The following is a 12,834-nucleotide window of genomic DNA, read 5'->3' on the forward strand; positions in this document are numbered from 1 at the left end:
ACGAGGACAAAAGGTAAGCTGGAGAAAAGAATATAGCCATAGCAGACTGCTTTTAAAGGGAGAAATTGCTCTCCAACAGGCTTTGATACGTCTAGATGTGGATAACCTTCTTCGGATGCAATTTTGGCACAATTGAAAACCTAATTTTATTGTAACTACATTAATTTTAGTAAACCACGATGTTAGAGGAAACTTTTCATTATGTCCGTATGGTTGGATGCTTGGAACGGAAGAGAGTCTAACTTCTTTGCTCTCGGTTTCTTTTTGGTTTTACATTGTCATTTAGAGTAATTCAAATCTGCATAACTGAACATAATTGGAGCACTTGATTTCCAAATGTATTAGAACAGTTCAAATTGTGGAAAAATATAAAGCTAAGAATTAACATAAGCCGACCACCTGAAATGTGCCATTGATATCGAAGCAAAACAAATAGCCTCCAGTCTCGCATCAGAACGCATCCAGTGGCACATGATTCCGCCGCGTGCTCTCAACTTCGGAGGATTATGGGGGGCTGCGGTTAAGGTTGCCAAACGACATCTTATCCGTCAAGTTTGAACTACGACGCTTTTCTTCGCAGATTTGGTGATCATCCTGACGCAGATTGAAAACTGCATGCATTCCCGCCCGCCTCGCCAAATGTCCGAGGATTCAAACGACTACCAGGTGTTAACTCCAGGTCACTTCTTAACTGGAACATCGCTTCAATCCCTGCCGGATTTGAATTGGTCAGACGTTTCCACAAACCGTCTCAACCGATCCCAATTAATCGCCCAAAGGACGCAGCAGTTTTGGTACCGATGGAAGACTGAATACCTTCGAGATTTGCATCGATTGACCGTCGCTGACCCTTCGCGTGTTGAACTACGTGTCGGCCAAACAGTCATTCTACGAGATCAACAGTTGCCCCCGACTCGTTGGCCACTAGCTCGCATTGAAATGCTCCTTCCCGGCGAGGATGGAATAACCCGAATATTTACTTTGCGCACATCAACTGGGAGCTTCAAGCGGAGGATCAGCATGATTTGTCCGTTGTCGAACGAGGAATTCTACCCTGATGTAGCCCAAGATGACAACGAGGTGATTCCCGATCCAGCGAAGAATGAAGACATCGAAGAAAATGTAAAAATTAAGTGAATAACTGTGAAATGGCACATTTCAGGTGGCCGGCTTATGTTAATTCTTAACTTTATATTTTCTCACAATTTGAACTGTTCTATTACCTTTTTCAAGTGCTGCAATTATGTTCAGTTATGCTTTGATCTAGATTTGAATTACTTTAAATGTCAATGTAAAAGTCAAAAAGAAATCGAGAGCAAGGAAGTAAGACTCTCTTCCGTTCCAACCTTCCAACTATTCGGTCGTACAGTAAAGTTTTTCTAAGACATCGTGGTTTAAATTAAATAGTCAGTTTTTGTACAATAAAATTCGGTTTTTGATTACAACAAGCGGTCGGAGTTTTTAATAAGTTTTCCGGAAAGGCGATCCCACAACTAGACGTATTAGGCTTCGTGGCTGAAAAATCCGACCATAACAAGAGCGTCCAGGCCAGCAGCTCAGGGACACTAGACGGGTCAGCAAAAAGCCAAGCGCTCGTCCGGGCCATAGACATGCTCTGCGAAAACTTTTAAAACGGAGAAGGGGTCGGAAATCCGTAAGTACCACATCAAGCGCAAAAACTCCCTGCAGAAAAACTAATGATACGCTTCTTTATTGCTAGGATCCCTTGTTCTCTTTTGGCAATTCCTTCTTTGCAAATCCCATTCCACAACACCTTCCGACCATCTAATCGGCTCCAGGCTCCAAGGTGGTCGACTATCGAAAGCAGAGGCACCAATAGTGCCATCCAAACAGCGTCCCAGGCGAAAGGCGGCTGACTATTCGAGGGTAAAGGCCCCAATTGGCCCAAGGCACTAATAGTGCCATCCAATCGGCCCAGTCTCCAAGGCGGCTGACTATCGAAGGCACTGGAACCAATACTACCTTCCAATCGGCGCTCTTGGCAAAGGGCAGCCGAAGACCGAAGGCCCTCTAATCGACACCCCTGGCGAAGAGCGGCTGACTCTCGAAGCAGAGGCACCCATAAGGCCATCCGTTCGGCGCCCCCGGCAGAGGCAACAATAGTGTCATCCAATCGGCGCCTCAAGCGTTGGGCGGCCGAGTGGCACCAATACTGCCATCCAATCGGTCCCAGGCTCCAAGGCGGTTGACCATCGAAGGCAGAGGCACCAATAGTACCACCCGATCAGCGCCCCTGGCGAAGGGCGGCTGACGACCGAAGGCAGAGGACCAATAGAGGTATTCAATCGGCGCCCCTGGCGAAGATCTGCTCGGACTATCGAAACAAAGGCATCAAAAGTGCCATCCAATCGGCGCCCCAATCGTTGGGCGGCCGAAGAGTACCAATGCCGTCACCAATCGATCAAAGGCTCCAAAACGGATGACCATCGAAGGCAGGGGCACCAATAGTGCCATCCCATCGGCACCCATGACAAAGAGAGGCTGACTTTTCGAGGGTAAAGGCCCCAATAGCGCTTGCCAATCGGTTCCAGGCTCCAGGGAAGATGACTATTCGAAGGTATAGGCACCTATAGTGCCATCCAATCGGCCCAGGCTCCAAGGCGGCTGACTATCGAAGACACTGGAAACAATACTGCCATGCAATCGGCGCTCCTGGCAGAGGCACCAAAAGTGTTATCCAATCGGTCCCAGGCTCCAGGGCGGTTGACCATCGAATGAGAAAGCACCAATAGGGCCATCCAATTGGCCATCCTGTTAAAGGGCTGCTGACTCTCAAAGCATAGGCACCAATAAGGCCATCCGATCGGCGCCCCTGGCGGAGGGCAGTTGAAGACCGAAATCAGAGGCAACAATAGTGCCATCCAAGCGGCAGAGGGCCCCAGGGCGGCTAAATATCGAAGCCGGGGCACAAGGCGGATGCTCCCAGCAGTGGTCAAGAATCCAGTAAAGCTGAGGCAACTTGGGCGACTGTATTCCTTGATCGAAATCGGAGAAGCGAGGTGCTTTGGTCAACGGCATCCACGCCCCAAAAAATCAGGGCGGCTTCTAACAGCAGCTATTCAAACCACGACAGCCTGGGGGTCTATTCAGCGGCTGTCAAGACCTGCAGAGTATCCAAACAGAATCGGAGACGGCACGGCCAGAGAGGCTGGACACAGCGGTCGAAAAAAGAAGATCCAAAAGGGCGGCGGCCCAGTGGTAACAAGGTCGGGACAGCCCAGTGAGCTGTTCAATTCACGACCCACGAAAACAGCCAGGCGATCGCGTGCAGTAGTCGAATCTAATCCAGGTGTTCGCCAAATTCCAGCCGAATCGAAGGCAGAAAAGCCTGGCGACTGCTCATGATGGCCGAAATCGAAGGGTGGACAACAACCAACCAGGTCTTTGAAGTCGTAACAATCTCGCCTGCAAGTGATTCCCGGTTTGTCAGGGCAGTTGGGCATCAAGTCAACATCGACGGCGAGGCTTCCGCAGTGCCAACTCCGCAAAAAGGTCAACAGCGGGCAAGGAGGTCCAGAATGTAATGAAGTTATCGTGTCATATTGTGAACAGTCCGGCGAGGCAGTGAACTGTAAGTAACACGCTTATAAACTATACAGGGTGACAAAAAAGTCCGGTCACACAGAAAAATCTCAATATTTTAAAGAATAAGAAGAATATCAGAATCTGACTTTCATAGCTTTATTCAGTAACTCATCAAGCTACTTCACAGACGATATCTCGGAATTACACCACCTTTCTCTGATCGAACCAGCTTCAGACGTCTCGGAAAGTCGTCCCAAGCGTCGCGCACGTCCGGTCTCGTATAATCTTTTTCAACCTTGGAGTTCTCACAGACCTTGGTCGTCCAGATCGTGTCTCCTCAGTGCCTCTGGTCTCTAGGAATCGATTTAAAGACTTTCCGGTTGATTATGAGCGGTTTTAGGTGTTTGAATATGTTGAATATGTGTCCGGGTTTGTACCCTCTCACATATTCAGCGATATCAGCTGCTCTCAACTCTGCCACTCACAACTTAATGTACACAAACTGCACAGAAACGAAACTCTGCCACTATGGGCAGCAAAGTTAGCCCTTTCATTTGACATATAGATGGCACCAGAGAGGCTACAGGCGACCCCAAAAAAAAGTGTGACAGGACTTTTTTGTCACCCTGTAAATGGGTAAAAATGTTGCCAGTATAATGTAAAAACTAAACAAATTACCAACTATTATTTTGTGATATCGACCACGGTTCCGCTCCTAAAATAACCAATATATTTTTTAAATTCAATCACAGAAAATCAAAGGATCAACCTCCTAAGATTGCAAGTGAAGTATTTGCTGCTAATGACCTTTTTGAATAGAGATTAACAAGGATTTCATTTTTTGGAACCTTAAAGATTGACAAGAAAAAAGTTTAAAAATAATTTTAACTATGATTGAATCACATAAAATAGTTGAAAGTATCAGAAAGTGTACATTTTGGCACGTTCGAAAACACCACTTTTTTCTTAATTTTTCTATTTTAAGCAATAACTGATGTGTGTAGAAACATTTTAATACTGCTGATAGTGTGTCAACTGTATGATTCATCCATCTGATTAAAAAAAATAAGGAGATATTCTCGTGACCGCGAAAAGGCCATTTTTCTGGTAAATTAGCAAAAAATGGGTGTACACTCAATTTTGGTAGTGCCTGCATTAGGGTAGGAATGAATGTGTGAGAAAAATTCCATGATTGAATTTTGAAAACCAGCCATATACATTTTGTTAATTGGATTAAAAACTTGTCCTATGCAAAATTTCAGCTCGGTTCAGAAAAAAGATGCTGGTTCCAAAAATTGACTAGTCGATTTTTTGCCAAAAAATTGTTTTCGAGAATTCGAAGTTTCTTGCATTTTCAAACCACTTGGCATATGAAAATTTCGATTCCCACCCTTAGGTGATTTTTGAGGTTTTAAAAAACCGAAACTTTGAGGCACTCCTAAATCAAGTCCGTTTGAGCTGAAATTTTGCACAAGTCAGTTTTTTGGGCCAATCTGCAAAAACAATAAGGACGATTTTAGAAATTTTATATTACCCTTTTAGCTACCACCCTGATATACATATGATGATAATCAACAATAAGAAATTAAAAAATCCACAAAAATTTAATGATAGCTCGGAACATAGCACGTAATATAACTTAATCCTGCATTCAACCTTTAATACCTGGACAACTAATGTTCATTACATCACATCAGAACAACGAAAACAACAGAAACCCATAAACAGTAAGTTAGCACAATGATGGTTTATATTAAAAACGACACCTTAATACATTTTGAAAATTGTTTTTACAAAATAATAAATTACCAATAGGTTAGAGTTTTCTACATAAAATACTAAATGCTCCATGCTGCTATCGTGAAGTCTAAATGCAAGATTCTAGAAAAGAGCGGTTGATTAGTGGAAACGTATGTACAGAAAAAAAATTATAAGAATAAATAAAAATAAGGAAACGTGTTAAAAACTAAAAATAAAGAGTAAAAGAAATCAATAAATAACAATAAAAAAAAAGGTGAAGTATGAAGAACAGTGCGAGTTTAAGATGGAGATGGAATTGTACCTTTTGCACTGATGATTCTAATGGATGCATACGAATAGATGGGTTAAAATTAGAATGTGTAGATTGATGAAAAATAAAAACATATCAATGCACTGATAGACCACACGATTGATCTTGAACAATGAGTCATTTATAATTCTCAAGTTGTATCCTCTTCTCAAATGTATAAAAATGTAACATATACTTTAGATTTCACGGAACGGAAAGCTCGATATGAAGCTTAAAGAATAATTCATCTAGTGTTTGGAATCTATGCGATCTTATTTTTGAGCTTTAAAAAGAAAAAAAAATTAAAATCTCTGAAAATTTGCCTTATTGTAGAGAAGACTTTTCCCCATCCAATACACTATCAAGAAAAAAAATCGATCGGGGGGTCAAAAACATCTTTTTTTTTTGTAAGATTTGCAACGAAAATACACGCGCAAAAGTAACAAGTTTTCGCTAATAATTATCTAAAATAAGTCGTTAAAGTAACTGGCAACACAGAAGCAAATTATTAAAAACACGGTGTTCTCCATGATCATTCTAATCGAAGACAGTGTAGATTTGAGTTGAGCGAAGAACGTTACAATTTTATAATTCTACAATATATGTTGTTCCTCGGAAAGCCATAAAATTGATTTTCTAACTCGAATTTTATAGGTGCCAGTAATATGACGAGGTTTGATCTAATGTGAGTTAGTAAGTTTTAAGGCTAATTATAGATATTTTTTTTAACGAACACAAACACATATAGGATATCAATGAAACTTGATGTTTACTCGAAGAGATTCCTTTTTCCTATCTCTAAGCGTACATCTTTCGAGGATATGATGGCTAGCATCTTACAAATGCTAAAACCACCAACCCACAGAAAAAGTACTATGCCGTGACCGGGATTCGATCTCATGCCCGTTGGCTTAGAAGACTTGAAGGCTATCCTCTACACCACGGGCTGCTGCGTTGAATGTTAATTTTAAAATTTTCATCAAAATTTAACATTTTTGCCAACATTTTTACAAAAAAATATTTGTTATTAAAATTTTTGAAGTTTTTATACACTTTTGAAGGAACGTTAACACATCTTAGCTCAAAAATTTAATATTCGGAGTTTTAAGGAAAAAATATTAGCGAAAACTTAAAATTTTTGCTCGTGTATTTTGGTCGCAAATCTTCAAAAACCAAAGTTTTTCTAGACACTCCGATCAATTTTTTCACCTGAATAGCGGAGATTCTCTTCTATAATGATGGCAAATCTTCAGAGATGCCGGGTTTTTTTTCTTGAAAATATTCTTAAAAAATACATCGTGTCTACCGTTCCCACAAATAAGGGATCCCAAGTATAGTGATTCAAATTCCATTACTCGAATTCCAAACCATTCTCCTGGGGGTAATCAAAATAAAACAAGACAAACAATAACTAGAAGAGGGTGTGTCACTACAATAGCGAATACGAGTTCAGTCAGATTTCTATTTTTATCCTGAAATGGCTCAACACCTGATGTGCTGAGTGAGTATAGTAAAAACTAATAAAAACATTACTAATCTAGCCATGGGGCGGAGTGCGGGAATCATCCATTAGAATAATTGCTGATAAGCATATACCACATTCTTGGAATATTATGCCTTTTTTCGATAAATGCGTTTTGATATTTGATGATCAATGAGTTAACTATAGTCATTATCTACTGACTTTTGACTTACTGACGTAAGAAAATTTTCGAGTCGGCATACTATTCGTGATCAAATCTTAAAATTGTTCAATATCAATTGTACTAAGTCGATAAGTTTTCTCGGAATTATGAAATTGTTCAACATCAATTGCACTAAGTGGCGGTGGCTATCAATTTTGCTGGAATGTCACACTCATTCGATATTTTCTATTTATGTATGTACAAATACGGCACATCATTCACATTTTACTCGGCTGATAGGCAGCGCTTTACAGCAAAATTATAAAACGAGCAATCATCGATGCAAACAGCAGCTATTCCGACGCTTTGAAGATGACATTTCGAGATGCATGTTTGATAGTGATTGGAAGATGTCGTGTGTCTAAACTTTAAGACACTTATTGGGTAGCTACCGTATTGAGCATGACATTTCGATGCGAGATGCATGACAATTACTTGGTTGGGTGTATTTTTAAAGAGCTTGATGAGGGGGTGATGCGTGACAATGGCAATTGAATCGATCATTACGCTAATTTTTACCGATTCAGTCGCAATAGTCGATTATTATAGATATCCAAATAATGTCATTTTGGTGTTTTCGCTTATCAATAATTGTTGGATGTGGGTCAAAACTAGTGTAATTGATTGTATGGTTTTATCTATAAAATGAATACCCGAATTGATTCCCTTTAGTGTACCGCTTAAAATTTTTTAATCCTTAATGAGAGAAATTTCTAAAAGTTCAACACCCACATGGTTAAAAAACCTACCTGAAGACTGCTGTAGCTGCTGTATTTCCGCCTGGGTCCAAAATGGAAACCTCCATGCGAATGTTCATTCACATGACGATGTCGCAACAAAAGTGCTCGCATGATCACCGGTTTGTCATCTTCGTGAATCAGCTCATCGATCACCATCTGACGAGGGAGAGAAATAATGTGAATAAGTATCGAAAGAATCAATGATTTTAATCCAAAAAGTTCCCGTATCCTGAAACTGATCCTAACCCTAGATCCTGCCCTTTATTCCTGATCTTCAATTGTGATCAAGGTTTCTGATACTGGATCCTGAACCTGGATTCTGATTCAGAATCTTGAGAATGATCCAAAATTTTGATTCCAAGTTTTAATCAAGATTATGTATCATAGATCATTATTCCAGGCGCTGATCTTAAATCAAGATCCAGGACTCTGAAGCTGATCCTTAAGGGGGGGGTAGGGTCTAACATTTTCAAAAAATCGAATTTTTTATTTTTTTATTTTCTTTTTGTAAAACATTTCAAGAATGTTGTGTCAATTTTTCAAGTCAATTGAAGCAAAACTGTAGAAGTTATAGGCTTTTATCTCCTCCTATCTTATACTGCAAGAAAGCAAGAGCAGAAACTTCAAACGCGTTTTTCTCGAAAGCACATTTTTAAAGTCCGTGGACATCGTCATTTGAAAACCACTAATCCGATTCTTTTCAAATTTGGAACATATTTTCTATATACAAAATACCAGACCCCAACGTTTTTCTTTTTTGATTTTTTTATTTTGGGGAGATTTTACAGGTGAAAAATGGCGGATTTTTAAGTGAAAAGTCGTAGTTTTTACTTCAAACAGCCACAAAAATTTCATAAAAATATTTTTAAATTAAATAAAAACGTTGGGGTCCAGAAAAACATCTATTAAAAATATTTTGCTCTGATTTTTTGACTTCAGATGATTCTGTGCTGAGATACAGTGTCCACCGCAAATCCTGTTTTCTAAAAGGCATCCTCGAAAATGCTCCGTCACCGGCTCATTTTTCAATATTTTTCTACGAAAAAATTACTAAATGTTCTTTCAACATTGCTCTGTACAATGCAAAAAATTTGAATACATTTGTTTGAACGATAGCTCCAGAAAAAAATCGTGAAAATGGTGTTTTTTTTATACCCGTTAGACCCTACCCCCCCCTTAAACAAAATTCTGAACCTAGTCCTGGAATCTGATGTCTGATTCTAACTCAATAGATAATCACGGATTCTGACCCTGAAAACAGATTTCGGTTTCTGATACTGATCCTTATCTATCCTTTTCTGATGTTAGATTCTGGAACCTTAATTTGGATCCTAACCTTGGTCTCAAATCCTGATCCTGTTTTCTGACCTTGGTGCCAGATAACAATTCTGGATCCTCATCTCAGGGTCCTGATAACACGTAGAAAAAAGACGACTGTTGTTCTAATTATTTCAGCTGGTTATACCATCATCAAAGCGAAGTTGATTCTTTCGCATCCAACAATAAATATAATAGACTCAACTACAAACTGATGATTAACCTTACGCAATCAACTATGAATATGATAGATTTAATTGTAATGATATAATTGATTCAATTGTTCATATAATAGAATCAACTACAATTGTATGATTGATCTTATGCATTCAACTATGAATATAATAGATTCAACTATACATCCCTGGTTGATCTCTCACGCTTAATTATAAATATGATCGATTCAATTGTAATGGTACAATTGATTCAACTGTAAATATGATAAATTCAACTTCAATTGAATAGTTGATTTATGGCATTCAACCAGGCTTCATTTTGCTCATCTTGATCAAATGGAGACAGTGAACCTTTTCGCTCCGAATAATTGTGAGTCTATTTTTTATGAGCATTTCATCCTCTACTGCTGAGAGAGCGGGGAGAATTTTTTTCTCTAACGAATGATCGCTCTTCTACTGACAGAGCACTGTTGGTGTGTGACTCTGAAAACACTTATACAGTGCTACGTGTAATCAGTGAAATGAATTGCGATCGTTGATTTCTCAGCCAGCTACTGAGAAGCTAATGAACATTTCTCCTAGCGAGAATGAGATTGGGTGACTGCGTTATTGAAATACTCTCCAACAAAATGTGGGCTGCTTGATCGTTTTAAGTGCGAGAAAGCATATTTCTCCCAGGCGATTGACAAGTAGAGAATAGAAGAAGCCTGACAGGCTTCATTTTGCTCATCTTGCCCAAAAGGAGACAGTGAACTTTCTCGCTCCTAATAATTGTGAGGAGATTTTAAATGAGCATTTTATCATCTGCTGCTGAGAGAGGCAAGAGGATTTTTTTCTCTAACGAATGATCACTCTTCTACTGTCAGAGCACTGTTGGTTTGTGACTCTGAAAAAACCTCATCAGCGCTACGTGTGATCAGTGAAATGAATTGCTCAGTGAAGGCAATTGCATAGTTTTAATGTGCGATTGAACCGTCCTCTTTCTATATGAAATTATGGAACATTGGCCCCAGCAAGTGCTGAAATAAACCACAACCGAAGCGTCCATCTCTGTTCGGTCGTTGATTTCTCAGCCAGTAACTGAGAAGCTGATGAACATTTCTCCCTTCGAGAATGAAATTGGGTGACTGCGTTTTTGAAATGCTCTGCAACAAAACGTGGGCTTCTTGATCGGTTTAAGTGTGAGAAAGCATGTTTCTCTCAGCCGTTTGACAAGCAAATGATAAAAAGTGAGCAAAAATCAAGAGAATCGAAGAAGCCTGCATTCAACTATAAATATAATACAATCAACTATACATTTCTGGTTGACCTCTAACATTCAACTATAAATATGATACATTCAACTGTGATGGTAAAATTGATTCAACAATAAATATGATACACTCATCTAAAAATGTATGATTGATTCTAGGTATTTTACTATAAATATACTAAATATAATTTTATTTATGATTGATTATGTGATACTTGAATAAATTAAGACACATTCAAACACAACATGTATTTACATAAGTGAAGTTAGTATGCCTTCAGCAGCAGGCAACTGGTGTTTACCAATGGCAAAACAGATGGTAACTAGCAAAGGTAAATAGCTTGTTTAAATTAACTTGTGACAAAATTTTTCCCTCTTGAGGTCAACTTAAACCAGATGCTGCAGCAACTTAATCCCAAACGAAGCAATCGATGCCGCTGGAGGAATCGTTGGACATCCCGGTTGGGTAGCACCGATTGGTGTCTATCGGAAAGCAGAAACGGCTGGACAATGCCTAAACCATTGATATGCTGATTGCTAACAAAACCATATTATTCTTACCATAATCTTTGTTTTGCTTTCAAATAATAACAAATAAACGAAATATGTATAAATGCAAAATAAAAATAAAAATTAATGCAGGAAAAATACGAAAAAACAACTGTAAATACGCATAAAATCAATCATTGAACGCATAAATTCAATCATAGTTACAGTTAAATCAACCATAGCACCATAGTTAAATCTATGAATAATATACAGTACCGTTCATAATTGTAAAGAAATGTTAAGCATGCGCACTGTCACTTCGACTTTGAACTTCCATCACTTTGTACTCTGATGATATTTTTCGATCAAATTTTTTGCGTTAGATAGATCAACTATCACACTTTTATATCACAAAATAGGAGGTTGCTGGAGTTTGTGTGGCCTGAGAAACAGTGATTCTACGGAAATCGGACTTTTTGGACTTTTCTCATTCAAACTGCAATATCTCAGAAACTACGCTACGTTTTTTATTGAAATTTAGCAGAGTGATTGTTGAGACATAAAGCTAGCATGTTTGCAGTTTTCAAACGTTCTATCGATGAGACCAAAAGTTACGCGAGGTGCACTATTTCAGGCATCAACCAAGAAATGCGATTTCTATAGAATTTTAGACGAATGTTCCCACAGGAAAATCACATTCTCTGTTTAATAACCAGTAAATCTATTTCAACCAAAAAATCAAAACAATATCGCGAGATTCTGATTTCAAAACACAAATGGATCATTTATTCCATTTTATCTTTTCTTCATTGCTTTTCCAGAAATTTTTTGTCTCATTGGTGGATGGAAACGATATTGTTCTCATGAATTAAAAAATGTAGCGTAGTTTCTGAGATATTGCAGTTTAAATGAGAAAAGTCCAAAAAGTTCGATTTCTGTAGAATTACTGTTTCTGAGGCCACACAAACTCCAGCAACCTCCTATTTTGTGATATAATAGTGTGATAGTTGATCTATCTAACGCAAAAAATTTTATCGAAAAATATCATCAGAGTAAAAATTGATGGAAGTTCAAAGTCGAAGTGACAGTGCGCGTGCTTCCAATTTCTATATAATTATGAACGGTACTGTATATAGTCGAATGCCCAACATCAATCAGTATATTATAGTTGACTATATTATATTCATGATTAAATCAATCATACAATTAGAGTTGAACCTATGATATTTATAGTTGAATGTATAAAGCCAATCATACAAATATAGTTAAAATTTATTAAATTTAAATGGTGGAGAATCAATCATCAATATGATTCAATATAGGCGGAATATTGTTGGTGAAACTATACTTTTTTCTCCGTGAATGGATTCTGATTTAGATTTCTGATGTTGATCTGGACCCTAACTCCGGGTTCTGATTCGGTTCCCTTATCGGATGTTGTTCCCGATTCTGTTACTCATCCTGGAAACTGAAAGTTTATTGGTATCCTGATCTTGAATAATCATCCTGAGTTTATTTCAGATACTGTTGCTGATCTTGGACCCTTATCAAAAATTCTGATGCTGATGCAGATTTCCTT

At 38.6% G+C, this 12,834-nt stretch overlaps 1 protein-coding gene across 7 annotated transcripts in view; it reads right to left on the minus strand.

The window, feature by feature from the left end:
• The window catches only part of LOC129758691 (anion exchange protein 2), a 194,886-nt gene that overhangs the window by 15,741 nt on the left and 166,311 nt on the right, over positions 1 to 12,834 (minus strand). For all 7 annotated transcript variants that reach the window (XM_055756270.1, XM_055756271.1, XM_055756272.1 and 4 more), the window contains one exon: positions 8,031 to 8,177. In XM_055756270.1, the coding sequence (XP_055612245.1) occupies positions 8,031 to 8,177 (147 nt within the window). The remainder of the gene's footprint in view (positions 1 to 8,030; positions 8,178 to 12,834) is intronic.

Source organism: Uranotaenia lowii, chromosome 3, assembly GCF_029784155.1.
Source record: "Uranotaenia lowii strain MFRU-FL chromosome 3, ASM2978415v1, whole genome shotgun sequence".
Classification (NCBI taxonomy): domain Eukaryota; kingdom Metazoa; phylum Arthropoda; class Insecta; order Diptera; family Culicidae; genus Uranotaenia; species Uranotaenia lowii.